Genomic DNA, 14,155 nt, shown 5'->3' on the forward strand with positions numbered 1-14,155 from the left:
TTGGGAGGTGGGAGAGCAGGGGAAGGAGGTGATGTAGGCTCACCTCGAAGGACCAGGGACACAGGGCAGGGATGGGGTACCCACTGAGTGCATCACCCAGCTCCTCCCAGTCTGAACCCTGGTGTCCCGCAGGCTCTCTGGACTGACCTCCTGGCCCTCCTTTCTTCATCCCCAAAGAGACACAGCTCTGCCCCCAGAGAACATCCAGGTGGTCTCTGGGGACCTGGGGATGAGATAGGCAAAACCCCAGCACAACAGCTGAGAGGAACCTCCTTGGCTGGAATCCTCATCTCCTTACCACTCCTCTCAGGATCCCCCACCCTGTCGGGGCTGCTCACCCAAGGCTCCATCCAAATTCTGGAAGATTCGGCAACGGTGGTCCAGGGTGATATTGATCTGCTCCTGTAGGAAAGAGGGCATTGGACTGCACCAGGAACAAGCCGTGGCAGTGGACAGGGCTCCATCACCCAGTGTGGGGAGCCAGCCCTCCCACTTCTGCCACTTCCTCTCCCTCCATCCACTTTGCCCTGTCACAGCAGGGCAGCTGGGAGCCCTGGGAAGGCCGGTCAGTGGCCAAGCCCCTGGGATTTACTGCTCTAGCACCTTTATTCACAGAGAACTAGGGGCTCTCTGAACTGGAAAGAATCTAAGGGGACATCTGGTTCAACAACAGCCGTTGTGATAACAGATGCTGGTTTAGCACTTAACTGTGTGCCAATCACTAATTTGAGTATTACATGCACACTCATTTAATCCACAGCACATCCTTGTGAGAAAGTATCACCATCACTGCATTTCACAGATTTAAAAACAAGGCAAAGAGAGGTTGGATAACTTGCTCAAGGTCAACGGGCAGCCTGGCCCTGAGGTCCATGTTCACTACATAACGCTACCTCTTGCAGATGCGACTATGTCTCAAGGAGCCCTAGGTCAGGCCAAGTGACACTCTAGGCTCAGCCTTCATCCCACAGAGAGCAGCTCTATGGATTTAGACCACAGGCTTCTACGAGCAATGTCACTGGAGGCAGAGGGGAAGGAGAGGGAAAGACTGAGCCAACAGGTCAAGTTCATAGTTTCCACCGCACAAGTCCAACTGCTTCACCTCATTATTTCATGGATGATAAAAATCGAGGCCCAGAGAGGGAAAGTGACCTACCCTTTGTCACGCAACACAGCGTAAATAGGGGTTGAGGGGGTGTCCAGGGCAGAATCCAGGAATACTGACCCTCACCCCAAGAGTTCCCTAACTTTCTGCCCAGAGGACACTGGCTGGCTTAGGGGCTACACCTGCTCAGTTCTACCACCTCCACTCCCCTCAAGGATCCCTGCCTTGAGACAGGCTCAGCAGCCTGGCTTGTGGGGCCCAGGTCCAGTCAAGATCTCATCAGTCCCTTAGAACTCCTCCAAGTTGGGTGGGCCAGGGGCAGCTCAGGCGGTCAGTTCCTTTCATAACCATCCTCACCACCTGACACAAGGCTGTAAATTCCTCCTCTCCCTGGTTTGAAGGTTCAGGAGGGCAGAAACGCCAACTGTCTTGTTCATTACCTACACCTGACAGTGTCTCACGCACAACTCAGTAAATATCTGCTGGGGCTTCCCTGGTAGCTCAGTGATTAAGAATCTGCCTACCAATGCAGGAGACACAGGTTCGATCCCTGATCCAGGAAGATCCCACATGCCGCGGGGCAAGTAAGCCAGTGCACCACAACTATCGAGCCTGTGCTCTAGAGCCCGGGAGCTGCAACCACTGAGCCCACTTGCCGCAACTACTGAAGCCTGAGTGCCCTTGAGCCCAGACTCTGCAAGAAGAAAAGCCACTGCAAGGAGAAGCCTGAGCACCATAACTGGAGATTGGCCCCCATTCTCTGCACCTAGAGAAAAGCTGGTCCGGCAACAAAGACTCAGGATGGCCAAAAATAAAAAAGTAAATACTATAAATTAAAAAAAAAATACCCGCTGAATAAATGGGTGAATCGAAGAATAGGTAAGTGGGGTGTCAATGCCCAACCCAGGGGGTCAGGTCTGGGGGGCAGGGGCTGCTCCCAGTGCAGCCCAGTCTGGGGGATCCAGTGTCAAGATCTCGCAGCACTACCCACTGCCACTTACCCTCTTCTCTGGGTCCAAGAAGATCTTGGTGTAAAAGAGCTGGTCGCTGTCGCTGTCCTGGCCTTCCCACTCTGCCACCAGTTTGCTGAGGTTGGGGGCATAACCGATGAAGCCTGGGGGTGGGGGACATATAGACAGACACTCAGCTTCCGGCCTCTGAGTCAGGGGCCTCCTCCTAGCCTTCCCTCTCACCCACCTTTCACTTCTTTATTCATAAGCCCTGCCTCCTCTCAGAAGCCCTCCTGGATTGAGGAGAGATGCTGTCTATAGGCTGCAAACAGCCTATCTGTTAATGCCACTTGGTGACAAGTTCCCACTGAGCCCAGAGAGAAAAATCACTGTTGTCCATTAAGCTGCACCAGCTCAGGTCCTGGGCAGCACACAGGTGAGGAATGAATGAGTTAGACTGAAGCCCAAGAGTACAGGGCTGGTGGGGCATAGGTTTGGAGCCCCTTTTCGACAGTTATCCAGGAAACTTGACCCAGAGAAGGGCAGAGGCTGAGCCGAGGTCACACAGTGCAGGAGGGGATAGAGGGAAAAACCCACATAGCTACTGTGCAGACTGGTGGGAGGGGAAGAGAAAAAGAAGGTGGGCAGCCGGGAAAGGGCCCTGCCCCCGAGGACACCTCTACCCCTGGGCCAGGGCCAGGCCATCTGGGCTGCGCTAACTATCTCAGCCAATAGGGAAACAAGGTTGCTGGCACGGATCCCCCCTTTGTGGCTGGACAGGGGAATCCAGAATAAAATATGGGTTTTATTCTCCGTGCAAGGGGAAGTCACTGAGCAATATGTGTGGACTCGCATCTGTGCTGAGAATGGACTGGAAGGGGAGAGGCTAGAGGCTGGCAGAGCAGTCAGGAGACTACTGCCCATGCCAGCAGCCCGGAGAGGCGGTGGCCAGGGGTGTGGACATGAGAGGGCAGACTCCAGAGATCTCTCGGAGTGGGAGTGGTGTGACCCGCTGAAGGTAAGGTGGGGGAGGGGAGGGAGGAATTGGGGGTGACTCCCTGTTTTGTCCTGTGCAGATCAGGGGGGCTATTGAATGAGATAAGCAAGACTGCAGTGGAGCTGATTTAAAGGTTAAAAACTCAGGAGTTCTTCCGAGGACACACTGTATTCAGCAGCTTGCGATAGCCATGTGGGATGTCGAGCCAAGGGGTCCTCCCCAAGGCAGCGGATGGACCTCTCTGGAGCCTGCCCCATCTGCCACATACTGCGCACCCGGGGTCCTCACCTCCAGAGCCCAGGAACCTCTTGCCATCGGATACCACTGGGTACTTGGCCTCCAGCCTGCGGTCTGGGTAGATGAGCTCCTCGGCCGAGAAAACCACCTGGCTCCTGGCCTGCCGGAACTTCTTCAGGAGCTCTCGGGGCCCCGAGGCAAACACCACATCGTAGCTGCAGCCAGAGCCGGGAGAAGATGAAGCAGGGTGGGGAGGAGACGGGGTTGGTGGGGGAGCAGGGGCTCAGGAGGGCACAGGCAGGAGCAGCCCAGGCTTCCCTGGTGGCTCAGATGGTAAAGAATCTGCCTGCAGTGCAGGAGTCCCAGGTTCGATCCCTGGGTCAGGAAGATCCCCTGGAGAAGGGAATGGCTACCCACTCCAGTATCTTTGCCTGGAAAATCCCATGGACAGAGGAGCCTGGTGGGCTACAGGCCACAGGGTTGCAAAGAGTCGAACACGACTGAGTGTCTAACACTTTCCTCCTCCCACGCCTGCCCTGGGCCACATCTAGTAAATAGATCAGCTCTGTTACCTTTGACCCTGCCCATTAAGTTTTCACCCCCTCCCTGGGCAGAGACATGGTCCCCATAATCTGTGACCATTTCACACTCAAAGCACAGCTCAGTGGGCTTCCCTGGTGGCTCAGTGGGAAGGAATCCACCTGCCAATGCAGGAGACACAGGTTCAATCCCTGGTCCGGGAAGATCCCACATGCCGCAGAGCAACTAAGTCCACATGCCACAACGATTGAGCCTGTGCTCTAGAGCCCAGGAGCCGAAACTCCGGAGCCCAAAGAGAAAACTGAGCCCCGTACACCACAACTACTGAAGCCCGAGAGCCCTAGAGCCCGTGCTCAGCAACAAGAGAAGCCACCGTAATGAGAAGCCCTGTGAAATGCAACTAGGGAGCAGCCCCGGCTCACCACAACTAGAGAAAAGCCTGCAAACAGCAATGAAGACCCAGTGCAACCAAAAACAAATATATAAATTATATGCATTAAAAGAAGCATAGCTCACCGTACCTGGGCAGGTCCCCCCACCCATCTTTTCACCAAGAGTGGAAATGGGTCTTTTCTGGGGCGCATAGACCCCTTAGAACTGTAGGCAATCCTAGCTACAGTAATCCCCACCTCATCTCTGATGTCCCGGCAGGGCCTCATTCTAGAATATTCTTCTACCTCTCAGCTGCCTACCTGTCTGTGAAGAGAATGACCAGGTTCTCCTTGTCGGCGTGCTTCTCCAGGGCTTTCTTCAGCAGCCGGACCTTCAGCCCTCCACCTGCTGACATCGCCTCCCCAGGCCAGTCCTCCCCCAGCCCCAGCGCCTGCAGAGACAGGCCCCTTAACATGGGCTTTTGCTAAAGAGAAACTTGGCCAGCTCAATTTCCAGCCCCACCCAGGCATCTGACAGACAGAGCATCTTGACTTCTACCTGTCCAGCACCTCCCCTTGGCTGTCTCTGCCCCCACCCAGAGAGCCCCTTACCTGGATCTTGTAGTTGAAGAACTGAGCTGAGCGCTTAAAGCGTCGGAACCCCTCGGTCTCCTTCGTGGCCACGGTGAGGACCAAAAGGTTGTCTAGGGACAGAGAAGGGAGCAGAGGATGAAGAGAGGTGACGTCAGGAGTGGGTAACTTTGCCTAAAGGGATGTGTCAAATCCCACAGGATGTATCTTCACGTCAACCCATCACAGACAAGGGCCCAGGGCCCAGGGAGGAAGGGGCATGCCTAAGACCACTCGGCAAGTTAATGTCAGGGCTGAGACGTGACCTGGGTCTCTGTCCATCTGGAACTGACCAACATGGCATGAAGCGCCCAGAGCAGAGGCGTCTGCACCTTGCACTGTGGGACTGGGTCTCTGGATTTCGGGGCAGAGGCAAGGATTCGCTCTGAATGTTGAACACTAGGAGGACCTCTCTGGCCAACGTCAGACATCAGCCTGGGAGGAACCTCCACTCTCCATGCCTGCACTCAGGGCAGACATTGCTGATTGATCTCAACACATTTTTGTGTTGAGCCTCACTTGGCCTTGGATTCTCCCAACACCGTGAGAACCAAGAAGAGTTGGCCTGCAGTAGACATTCACTTGAAATCCTGGCCTTTGGCCAAGTGGCTATGCTACCTTTAAAAAAAAAAAAAAAAAACTTCTAAAAATTTTGTATTAGTGTATAACCAATTATCCTGGAATAGGAAATGGCACCCCATTCCAGTATTCTTGCCTGGAAAATTCCATGGGCAGAGGAGCCTGGCAAGCTACAGGCCATGGGGCCGCAAAAAGTCAGGCGTGACTGAGCACATAATTGATCAACAATGTTGTGATAGTTTCGGGTGGACAGCAAAGGGACTCAGCCATACATATCCATTCTCCGCCAGGCTCCTCTCCCCCAGGCTGCCACAGAACACTGAGCAGAGTTCCCTGTGCAGTACAGTGGGTCCTTGTTTGTTATCCGCTTTAAATAGAGCAGCGGGTATACGCCCATCCCAAACTCCCTATCCCTTCCTCCCATCCTTACCCCCAGCAACTATAAGTGCTTCTCTAAGTCTGTGAGTCTCTTTCTGAAGAAAGTCGGATGGAGAAGGAAAAATATTCTATGGCATTCCTTATATGTGGAATCTAAAAAGTGATATAAATGAGCTTACTTATGCTACCTTTTTAACAAGGAACCACTCTGGACTCTGCAGGGTGGCTTTCTCTCTACAACAGCACCTGCTGGAAACACCCACATGCCGTCTCTGGGAGCCCTGGACAAACCATTCCCAGACCATACTTTGAGACTGCATTCTCTGGGAAGTAAAGGCTCTGGGAGTTCCCTGGTGTACTAGTGGTTACGAGTCTGGGCCTTCACTGCTGAGGCCCAGGTTGAATCTCTGGTTGGGAAAAAAAAAAACAACAACTCTGTAGCTGGCTTGGATAGGCTCCTGGCTCTTTTCCTTACCAACTGTGTGACCCTGGGCAAGTCCTTAACCTTCTGAGCTGTAGTTTCCCCCTTGTAAAACAGGGGTAATAACACTACCTGCTTCCTCGGGCTGCTAGACTAATTAAATGAGATCAGTCTCTGGTGGTTCAGACAGTAAAGAATCCACCTACAATACAGGAGACCTGGGTTCAATCCCTGGATTGCAAAGATCCCCTGGAGAAGGGAATGGCTACCCACTCCAGTATTCTTGACTGGAGAATTCTTCGTGGACAGAGGAGCCTGGCGGGCCACAGTCCATGGGGACCCAAAGAGTCAGACATGACTGCGCGACCAATGCTCTCACATTTTTCACTTTCTGTGCTCAGTCATGAGGACTTTTTTCACTTTCACACGCTCAGTCATGTCTGACTCTTTGTGACCCCATGGACTGCAGCCTAGGCCCCTCTGTCCATAGGGATTCTCCAGGCAAGAATACTAGAGTGGGTTACCATGCCCTCCTCCAGGGGATCTTTCCACCCCAGGGATCAAACCCAGGTCTCCCGCATTGCAGGTGGATTCTTTACCGTCTGAGCCACCAGGGAAGCCCATTTCACTTCCAGGCCTGGAAAATCCTTGTTGAAATGCTGGCACACACTAAGAGCTATTCTTGGTGCTGATCACTGAGAGGCAAACGCCTTGCCCTAGCATTCAGGGCCCCTGCCCACTGGCCTTTGACATCCTCATTCCCTCCACCAAGTAGGCCCTGCTCCTCACCTTGCTGGGCACCTCCCTCCTGCCAGGGCTTTCTCTCTCTGCCCTTTCTCTAGCCTTCCTCCCGGTCTCAGGGCCAGTGACACTTCTTCCCTACCTCCACCTCTGTGAAGCCTTCTTGGATTTCTCTTGACCTCTCTCCTGCCCTCAGAGGCAGGCCTCCATCATTTGCAGCACTCATCATCGATTCACTGGGTGATTCTTGTTTCTCTGGGGTCCAGGACTTAGCACTTCTATGGCCACTCCAAGTGGCCAGGCCAGCACAGGTAGGTCAGGCCCTCCCACCCTGACCTCCCCAAGAAGTCAGGAGGAGCCTGGGCTAAAAGAACAAAGGGGCAAAGCCGGCTGAGCCCCCTGCTCTGGGACCAGGCTGCTGGTCCCAGAGCAGGGGGTTGGCGCCAGGCAGCCTGGCCAAGATTGGCAAGAATCCACTGAGGGTGGATCCAGAGATCTGGGGCCAAAATGGGTGGATTCACTAGGCAGGTGTGGAGAGGGGAGGCCTCACCATCTGATCCTGGGGTCCAGGGAAGAGGGGTGTGGCTCACACTCAGGGGAAGGACTCCCCTCAACTCCTGTCTGGATGGTTAATTCTGCCCCCAGGCAAGGAGAGCCAAAGCCTCAGCTCTGAGGCCTTCTGGTCGACAGCAGGGACTGCTGGGGACAGGAAGAGTGTCACATTTCATGGATGGAAAAAGCCAGTGTGTGCATCTATGTGAGATGCTGGATTCTCTACTGGCAAGGGCTCCTGAAGTCAGGCGGCAGGAGGCGGGGCCGGGGGAAGACTCAGACACAGTAACCTGCCCAAGGCAGCACGATGATGTGGACGTAGACATCTGGCTCTAAAGGCCCCTCTCTTAACTCTGCATGCCCTGCTCAGGCCTGGATTGTGGCCAGGCGTCTGTCTCCATCTAAAGAGACGGTCCAGCCAGGCCCTCCCTGTATGCCCCCTTCCACCTGCCCAGCCTGTCTCTGCTCAGTTTTCCTCATCAGGGTCTTGCAAGGGGACCTTACAAATCCTATATTCCTTGGGCAACACAATGTCCACTCTCCTGGCCACAATCGCCCAGTACAGGAGGTCCCAAACCTGCCTGCATAGTAGCATCACAAAGGAGGTTGTGAAATCCACACTCCTGGGTCCCAGGACCAGCAATCTGAGATGGAGCCAGGAGGCTGGATTGAATTCTTCCTCCACTTCCCTGGTGATTTCTGATGTCAGCCACGTTTAGAAACCTCCAGTCCCACCCATCCCCTGGTCTTCTGACTCTAGGCTCCAATGTAGGGCCTGGGAGGCTGATGTTCGGTCGCTCAGTCATGTCCGACTTTCTGTGACCCCATGGACTGCAGCATGCCAGGATTCTCTCTCCTTTACCATTTCCCAGAGTTTGCTCACACTCTTGTCCATTGAATCAGTGATGCCATCCAACCATCTCATCCTCTGTCGTCCCCTTCTCCTCTTCCCTTCAATCTTTCCCAGCATCAAGGTCTTTTCTAATGAGTCGGCTCTTCACATCAGGTAGCCAAGCATAGGAGTTTTAGCCTCAGCATCAGTCCTTCCAATGAATATTTAGAGTTGATTTCCTTTAGGATTGACTGGATAGGACCACCCATCCCCTGGTCCTCTGACTCTAGGCTCCCGTGCAGGGGCTTGGGAGGTGGTTCACAGCAAGAGAACTCAAGGCAGGCTCCTGCCCTAAGGGACCCTGGCACCAGCTCTCAACATCCCCATGAAACTGCCTTGATGAATCCAACCGGCACCCTATTCTTTTGTCCTGCCTGCAAAACTCGCTCCTTCCCCAGACCACCTCTAGGAAGCCCTCCTCAGTCTCATCCCCTTATCCATCAGTCCTCAGCTGGAGCAGTCTCAGTGTGCCCAGCAAGTGCAGTACCAGTACAAACCTGCTCGTCCTCCCTTTGTCATGGTGAGCCCAATGTGTCTATTTCCTTGGCGCCCCACCCACTCCCCAAGGCTGGGACTGAGTGTGACTTGGGCCTGATGTGCAGAGTGTGGCCTTCGGAGCCCTGTGGGGAGTGACTAGTAGGCACTAGCACCAGCTGAGCCTTGACTCGATGCCATGCACTGCCTGAGGCGTGTGACGTCTGTTATCAAACTTAACCATCAACATCTTAAGCAGGGACTTTTCTGGTGGTCCAGTGGTTAAGAATCCTCCTGCCAATGCTGGGGACACAGGTTTGATCCTGGTCTGGGAAGATCTCACATGCTGCAAGGCAACTAAGCCTGTGCACGAGAACTACTGAGCCTGCACTCCAGGGCCTGTGCTCCACGACGAGAGAAGCCACCGCAAGGAGAAGCCCACTCGCCGCAACTAGAGAAAAGCCTACAGGCAGCCATGAAGACCCAGCACAGCCAATTAAATAATTTTTTAAAAAACCATCCTATGTGATAGGTGATATTTCTACTCTCATTCTATAGGTGAAGAAACTGAGGCACAGAGAAGCTTCATAACCTGCTCAAGGTCACAGAACCTTGAAGTACAGGACAGGAATGAGCTGGAATCCCACACGTCCATGCCCTTCACCTCCCTGTCCAAGATCCTGGAATGCTGGGAATCCCAGCTGCCAGCTGAATCCAGCCTTTCCGGCAGCCTTCTCTCAGGCCTCCCCAGTGTGGGCACCCGGCTCCAGTCACGCGGTAAGGTCTTTTCCCAACTCATCACGCAGCCAGAGCTCTGGGCAGCCCACAGGGTAACAACATGGAGGATTCGCCTTCCATGAACACCAGGGACCCGCCCACCTGCTTGCTGTCTGGTCCAGTCAGCTGCCACAGGCTGAGGCCAAGACCCACGTGAGGCCAGCCATCCAGGGCTCTTGGTCCCCTTGACCTGCTGCTCCAAATCCAGCAGTGGTTTCCCTGGAGAGATGATGACCCATGATCCAGGGTCAGCAGAGATAAACCAGACAGCAGAGCAGAGTGGCCAACTGCGAAAGACAGATTGCTGGGAGAGTAACTTAGCTTCTCTGCGCCTCTGTTTTCCTATCTGCAAAATGGGAGTAGTAACAATAGTATCAGGGAATTCCTTGGCAGTCTAGCAATGGTTAGAACTCGTCGCTTTCACTGCTGAAGGTCCAAGTTCAATCCCTGGTCACAGAACTAAGATCTTGCAAGCGGTACAGTGCAGCCAGAAAAAGAAAAAAACACCTTCTTCCAGAGACTCTTGTGAGGATTGAATGAGCTTGGCTGGGGAGTCCCAGGAGTTTTTGTCATAGGGAACCTCCCCTTACAGAGGGAGCTGTGCTGGGGGGACCAGGATGGAGGGGAGCTGCTTTTCTGAGAGCAAGAATGACCAGAAAGACTGAGCCAAGGGCCTGCAGGAGTGCAGATATCTCTCTGGGATCCCAAGAGAAGGCTGAGAATTCAGGCCAGTTCAGCTGTGCTCCGTGGTATGCCAACTCCTCGCCCCAAGCAATGCCAGCCCAGGCAAGGGGGCAGACGGTCTGTGTGTCTTAGATTTCAAGGCGTGGTCAGGACAAGCCTGGTCTGCTCCCTAGGGAGGTAGAAATGAATGAAAACTCCTCCCCCATCCCCTACGCCCACCTGAGGCTGGAACGGAAGCAGAGCCGGGAGATGGGGATTCCCAGGGCCAGAGCCAATCCTGCCTCTCCCAAGGGGTTTGGCCTCCCACTCACACCCTCAGGTCTCCTCAGAATCCCCCCTCCCAACACACACACACCAACCAGCTGAGTCTGCCTCCTTCTCCATTTCCCACTGTTCCACAGCAGGACTTGAAGCTCCCACCCAAGCCTAGCTGGTGATTCTGGTGCCTCAGATCTCAGCGACTTCGGGGATCGGGCTGGTCCTCCCTTCTCCGTGGCCAGATGAAGGCCTGCAGGGAAAGGCGTGAGCCTGGGGAGAAGGGAGAGGGAAAAAAGGCAGAAAGGACAGGGCTGCCTTTGGGGACTCTCCCGGTCCCTCAGCTCTGTGCAAATTTGCTTGTTTGGATCCTGCTTTATTGAAGGCCTTTTTTGGTCCCCCCCATCAGTCTGGGGGCTCCCCCAGGAGGGGCCAATTTCTCTTCCCTCAGGCACAGAAGGGCGCAGAGGGCTCTGTCTCCCCTGCCAGATTGGGTGTCCACTGTAGTGAGGAGCTCTGTGTCTTCCCCCCTCAGACTGGGAGCACCTTGAAAGTGAGAACCATCCATCTTTCCCTCCCTGTGTCGAATCCTTGGGTGTTCGAAGGGTGGACAAGCTCTTGAGAGAATCTCCACCCTACCACCCAAGCCCAAAACAGCAAGTTCCTGGCCCCACTTCAGGCCTCGCTGGACCCCCGAGGGACATCTGGCCCAGTGCCTGCGCCTGCCCCATGGAACTTTCCTCTGCAGCTGCACCATCCTGGCCACCTGGTGCTGGGCTGGGTGTCCCCGCCCAGCCAGGGAAAGGAAGGAGCTGGCCTCGACGGGAGGCCAGTATGCAGCTTGAGCAAGGCCTAGAGAAAAAACTTCCATCCTCCCCTGTCTTCTTAGCCAGCAGACTGAGGGGTCTCAACCAGCTGGGTCTGGGAGAGCTGGAGAGACTCTTCAAAGCAGCATATCCCGACAAGGACACCCCTCTAGCCAAAGGTAGAGGTCAGCAGGAACGAGCAGAAGGTCTGAGTTGCAGTCAGTGATGCCACCTCCAACCAGCTGTGGCAATCTGAGACCAGGGGTCTAACCTTTTAGGGAACTCAGTCTTCCCAACTGCAAAATGGGCCCAGTGATTACTTACGCTATCAAAAAGGTCTGAATGGAGCACGGGAAGCACAGGGCAGCCACTTGAGAGCGGCCTGATATTAGCCACATGTCTGGGGACCTGCTTACCTACCAGGTGCTTTACCTGGATTATCTCAGCAACACCTAGAATCCTGCACACTCTGTGGAGGCTGCCTTGCACCTACTCTTCCCCCTCTCATCTCCTCCTGGGGATCAGGGGCACCTGCAGCCTAGTCCTCAATTTGGTCTCTCCAACTCACCCCCCCAGGCTTCATCATAGGTGGTTGGGGTTTCCCTCCTGGGATGGTCTGAAGTGGAGGGAGCCTACATCAGTAGAAGCAGAAGGAAGAGAGACTCTGGGGGGAAAAAGGCCAGCAATTAGACCCCGGCCACAGGCCCTTTGCACATACCACCAGCCCAGCCCTGTGCTTAGCACCGCCCTCACCGGATTTTTTGATGGGTCTTTCTGTCCTGCTGGGTACTCCAGAAAGTAGCACTGGGCCCAAGAAAGAAAATGCCTTGATGGCCTGGGCATTGAGCTGAACTCTCACCAACAGGGCTCAACCCATGGAATCCCTGTTTGAGCTCTGGGACTGAGGTATGTCCACTCCTGTTTTGCAGGCTAGAACACCAAGCTTCATGGAGATGAAGCAACTGCTTCACCATGGGAGACATGCGGCCCTGGGTAGAACCTGACACAAAGGAAGTATTCAAGAAATGGTGGTTCCCACCCCTTCTCCTGGCCCAAGTCTGCTAAACTACCATCCTGTGTTCGCAGGTTCTCTAAGAGGGTGGACCAAGAACAGGGATGATGGAGGCTGTGGCCAGTCTGGCTCTGCTTCGCTGGGCTTGCCTCCACAGCCTTCAGCGTCCTCCTGGGGGCTCTCAGATGCTCACTGGGCAGGCGGTCCAGGTAGAGCTGAGGAGGAGCATAGCACCCACTTGGGATGGTGGGACACCTTGAAATCCAATCTGCCTTGGGGATGTAGAAGGAGCACAAGACCCAGAATCCAGCAGATCTGAGACCTACCACTCCAAGGCTGGACCTCCCTGGGCAGTCACTGCACCTGTCTGGGCCCCAGTCTCCTCATGTGCAACCCAAAGAGAGTTAAGACCCACCTTGCAGGGGCAGACCAGACCACAGAGGACAGAGGCAAGTACCAACGGTTCTGACATTTGAGCCACCCCTTCCACCCCCGACCCTGCCCAGGGGCCCCTCACTGTATGGTTGTGAGTCCTAGGTGTGAATCCAGGTTCCAAAGTCCACAAGCAGAATGACCTTGGGCAAGTGACTCAACTCTAGAGCCTCAGTTTACCCAGCTGGAAAATGGGAATAATAGAAGGATGGGCTTCAGCCTGGCATCGGCTTAACTGACCTCTGAGCCGTGGCCAGTGCTCCATACGTGGTAGCTACTGTTCTTATTATTATGAGTGCTATTATTATTTGACCCTCGGGTACTGAACGGGACTTCGGCCATTCTTCCCCTCCAGCTGCATGAAAGTGGGAACCGCAACCCTCAGAGGAGAAGTGACTTGTCCATGTCACCAGCGAGTCAGAGGATCAGCAGCCTGAACCCAAAAACCCTCGGAAGCCCACGACTTCCCTAGAGACCGCTCCTAACGGAGGCAGCCCCTAGACCAGCCCTCCTGCCCCCATCCTCCCGCTCCAGCCCCTAATGCCTTCCTCCCGCACCACCCCCCAGCCCCGCCCGGAGCCCTCACCCTCCGGCTTGGCGTCACCCTTCGTTTCAGCTAGGAGCAGCCAGCCCAGCGGGGCCAGGAGCAGCAGGAGCCGCATGGTTGGGGTCTGGGAACGTCCGGCCGGTCCAGTGGCGCTCGCAGGCTGGAAACTTCGCGATGGGGTAGGCGATCCCGCTGCCACGCACTGGGCCCGCCCCGGGGGCGGTGTCGCGCCGCGCGGCCTGGGGGCAGGGTTTCCTGCAAACTAACCCATACCCGCTGCCTCTCCGAGTCCAGGCAGCTCCCTGCGGCCTGTTCCCGCGCCTCCCGGGTCCTTCCGCCGCCGTCCTGCTCCTTCTCTTCTCCCGGGGCTTCATTCCGACCGGGAAGAGGAGGCGAGACGGGGCGAGGCAACAGTTTCTATACCCAGGACACTGCGCCAAGCCTTGATGGTAACGATCAATATAAGCCTCGGTTTCCACGCTTGAAAAGTCGGGTTTACGATGGCCGCTATACATTAGATCTTGCACGAGTTAGTGACATTGTTATCAGCGAGGCACTTAGAACAGCTCCGTGATAAGCTCTCAGTACATCTCAGCCCTTCAGATTTCATTAGTCCTTGTTCAAAGCGAAAGTGGGCGTGAGGGTCTGAGCCTGGAGTAGGCGAGGCCGGCAGGAATGTGTTCAGAGGCACCCACACCCTTGCGAACCCTCCTGGCTGCTGGACGGACATGTAGAAAGCGCATCACCGACCCACAATAAGGGCTCACTTAACTCT

At 55.0% G+C, this 14,155-nt stretch overlaps 1 protein-coding gene across 1 annotated transcript in view; it reads right to left on the reverse strand.

The window, feature by feature from the left end:
* PLOD1 (procollagen-lysine,2-oxoglutarate 5-dioxygenase 1) overlaps positions 1–13,678 on the reverse strand; it is a 29,751-nt gene extending 16,073 nt beyond the window's left edge. Inside the window, exons 1-6 of the mRNA XM_018060334.1 lie at positions 13,420–13,678; positions 4,813–4,904; positions 4,522–4,652; positions 3,341–3,504; positions 2,107–2,219; positions 339–402 (exon numbers count right to left, since the gene is read on the reverse strand). Of these exons, the coding sequence (XP_017915823.1) occupies positions 339–402; positions 2,107–2,219; positions 3,341–3,504; positions 4,522–4,652; positions 4,813–4,904; positions 13,420–13,495 (640 nt within the window). The 5' untranslated portion in view covers positions 13,496–13,678. The remainder of the gene's footprint in view (positions 1–338; positions 403–2,106; positions 2,220–3,340; positions 3,505–4,521; positions 4,653–4,812; positions 4,905–13,419) is intronic.

This window comes from Capra hircus, chromosome 16 (genome assembly GCF_001704415.2).
Source record: "Capra hircus breed San Clemente chromosome 16, ASM170441v1, whole genome shotgun sequence".
In the NCBI taxonomy this organism is placed as follows: domain Eukaryota; kingdom Metazoa; phylum Chordata; class Mammalia; order Artiodactyla; family Bovidae; genus Capra; species Capra hircus.